The 3,417-nt window shown below is 37.9% G+C and overlaps 1 protein-coding gene across 1 annotated transcript; it reads right to left on the reverse strand.

Annotated features, from left to right (window-relative positions):
- Positions 1 to 1,470: 1,470 nt before the first annotated feature.
- On the reverse strand, positions 1,471 to 2,406 carry LOC102872263 (olfactory receptor 5B2-like). The gene has a single exon (XM_006900470.1). It carries the CDS (start codon positions 2,404 to 2,406, stop codon positions 1,471 to 1,473), a length of 936 nt encoding a protein of 311 aa, XP_006900532.1.
- Between the last annotated feature and the right edge of the window lie 1,011 nt (positions 2,407 to 3,417).

The raw sequence follows: 3,417 nt of genomic DNA on the forward strand, positions 1-3,417 counted from the left end.
GATACAGCCCCAAAGAGACCATAACTGACACCCAAGCAAATATATGCACACCCATGTTTATTGTGGCTTTGTTCACAATAGCAAGAGTCGGAAACAACCTAAGTGCCCATCAACAAACGAATGGATAGAGAAGCTGTGGTATATTCACACAACAGAATACTATGCTGCAGAACTCATACAATTTTATTCAAAATGGGTGACCCTGGAGGACATTATGCTGAGTGAAGTATCTCAGTCACAAAAGGATAAATACAGCAGACTGCCACTGTTGTAAAACAGGACTGACCTCGGGATTGGGGGGGACACTGAGAAAGATGGGTTCAATAATGTATACTGTATTGAAACATATGAGGGAGAAAACTGTTTAAAAGGGATATGTGATTAGGTATTTTTGTCATGACAGGAGTCTAGAGCGAAAGCTGCATAGTGCAGTGGACCTTGGGGGAGGGTTTGTAAAACAATGAAAGAATTTTTCTTTTACTTTTCCAAGAGAGTAGTGTAATGTGGGGAGGGGGGGATTGGGAGGGGAGAAAAGTATAACAATGAATGAATGAAAATCCAAAGTCTCTGTAAATTTTCATTGGCATTAATAATAAATTTTAAAAAATAAAATAAAAAAGATTCTTCACAGCAGGTACCAAATCATGGAATATTGATTTTTCTACTACAAATAGTCCCTATGCATTAAACCTAAAAGTAAATAAACAAAAAACTCCACCCAAGCCTTTGAAATGTTGAGACCAAAAAAAAAAAAAAAGAAAAAGAAATGAAGATACGCTTTGTCTAAGGAGATTAGAATATGTTATGAACTAGTTTCTGAACAAAGAAATTATGGTCAACAAAAAGAAAGTCCTTCAACAAGATGTGTTGACACGGTGGCTGCCACAGGGGATCAGCATTGCTAGCAGCCAGTGCAGCACCGGGCACCGCTTTTATTCTGTGCATAAGGTCCCTATGAGTCTACACACCCGGTGCTACTAGCTGCAGTAACAGGGACATGTATGCTTAAACCTGCATATGCACGTAAAGAACATTGCTAGGTAAAAATGGTATGAAACAAATGTCATTAGCAAATGTTTAAAAACAAAGCAATGTAATCCTGTGTTAATTTTATTGTAATTCAAATAGTACACTTCTTTTTTATATGGTGGTGTATATATGTATATGTGCATGTATATTTACATGTGTGTGTATATAAACTTATATACTGTGGATTATGAAATAGACTCCTGGTGGTCTTGTGGTAAGGAATTGTGCTGCCAACTCAAAGGAAGGCAGTTCAAATCCACCAGCTGCTTCATGGCAGAATGATGCACAAGCTCCTGTGCAATTTACAGCATCTCCAAATCCACGGAAGGGTCAACCATGAGTTAGTTCCGGCTGGACGGTACATAGGAACAGCAACAATAATATAGGAAGTATAAAAGAGGAATGAAAATAAGCAGAACTGAATCCTACAATGTTATGAGTTTAAGCCAAAGATAATTTTGCTTTCTCGGCAACTTTCCTGAATGCGCATTTGACATGCTTGTTCCTCAGACTGTAGACCAGAGGGTTGAGCATGGGGATGACCATTGTGTAGAACACAGATGCCATTTTGTCCGTGTCCATGGAGTGGCTGGAGCTGGGTTGCAGGTACATGAAGATGACTGTCCCGTAGAAGATGAAGACAGCAGTGAGGTGAGCAGCACAGGTGGATAAAGCTTTCCCGTATCCCCCAGCTGTTCGCATCTTTAAGATAGCAAGAAATATGAAAAGGTACGAAACGAAGATAACCAGAAGAGCAAAAAAGACATTGAAGCTGGATGCATACACAAGAACCATCTCACTGACATGTCTGTCAGAGCAAGAAAGAACCATGACGGCTGGAACATCACAGAAAAAGTGATGGACCACATTGGACTTACAGAAGGAGAGACTGAATGTGTCCCCAGTGTGGATGGAGGCATTTAGGAGACTAAGAAAATAGGAACCTATAGCCAGATATGCACACATTCTTCTTGTCATAACAGTTGTGTAGTGTAGGGGTTTGCACACGGCTGCGTAGCGGTCATAAGCCATGGAAGCCAACAAGTAATTTTCTGCAGTGGCAAAGGTTGCAAAAAAGAACATTTGAGCAGCACAGCCACTGTAGGTGAGTTCTTGGTCTCCCGTGAGAAATCCATCTATGACCTTTGGAATGATAGCTGTGGAGTAACCAAAATCCACCAGAGAGAGGTTACTGAGGAAAAAGTACATCGGGGTGTGGAGTTGAGGGTCCAGCAGGATCAACATGACCATCCCCACGTTTCCAAACAAAGTGAGAAGGTAAATGAGAGTGAACAAGATAAAGAGAGGAATCTGCAGATCAGGGGCGTTGGTTAATCCTAGTAGGATGAACCGGACCACTTCTGTACTGTTGTCCATTGATTTGAGAACAAGAGTTTCTCTGAGGCAATAAGAAATAAAAGAAGAGTGGGAAAAAATTGAAAAGGAATTGCAGTGATCTGAAATATAAAAATACTGTTCACTTTAGCAAAACATATTTCAAGATTCTCCATGGTTTTGACTCTAAAATTATTACAAAAATGACCTACAACTTTACAATAGCTTAAAGTTTGTATTGATCATTTCTTCGACTTTTAAATTTTACAAATTTTTAGATTGAGCTATAGAGTTATCCAAAACGTCATAACTATTCCAGACTATTAATTGCAATACACATAATGTCTGATTATCGATTCATTTCAGATTGAATTTCCCTTCACCTATTCAAGTACAGCATTTATCTATCCATTCTTTTCCTACACTCCAGCTCCTGTTCCTCTTGTCTCAACCGTTCTTTGTTTTTTTATAACAGTGATTTTATACGTTGTTCTTCCTTTTGTGGCCGAGATATTTCACTCGTCATAATGCAGATTAAACAGGATAGAGGGGAGGGGGAGAAAAGGGGGAAAACCTAAGTAGAGAAGCTGGTGAAGGTATACAATAAGGGTTTACTTTAACATGGTAAAAATATAATTGCAACAATCAATGGTAATCGATGCCTATCAGTGATTTCTGAAAAAACTAATATGATGTGTAAATAGTCACATTTTACTCAAAAGAAAAATTAAAGTGCTATTGAAAGAAAGTTTAATTTTATGATATAAATTGTCAGTGCAGATTTCTTGATTCTACTGAAACACTTGTATCACTCTCATGCTAGACTCTACTCTTGAAGTTTTAGATGAATATACCCTTCTCAATCTGTATGTGAGGTTGATGTCTTCATACCTGTATTTAACTTACAAGGCAAAAGAGGTTGAGTTATTTATGTATATAGCATCTACTGACAAAACTATGCTAAGGACCCAGGCATATGTATTTTCCATTGTCTTAACTATAATGAAATAAAATTGAACTGAAATAAATTTTAAATTATAATTTACTATTCAA

This window comes from Elephantulus edwardii, unplaced genomic scaffold (genome assembly GCF_000299155.1).
Source record: "Elephantulus edwardii isolate Elephantulus edwardi_28Jun2011 unplaced genomic scaffold, EleEdw1.0 scaffold00284, whole genome shotgun sequence".
Lineage (NCBI taxonomy): Eukaryota > Metazoa > Chordata > Mammalia > Macroscelidea > Macroscelididae > Elephantulus > Elephantulus edwardii.

Excerpts from the sequence above, each read along its gene's own strand:
- LOC102872263 (XM_006900470.1), bottom strand. The coding sequence starts at position 2,406 with ATGGACAACAGTACAGAAGTGGTCCGGTTCATCCTACTAGGATTAACC.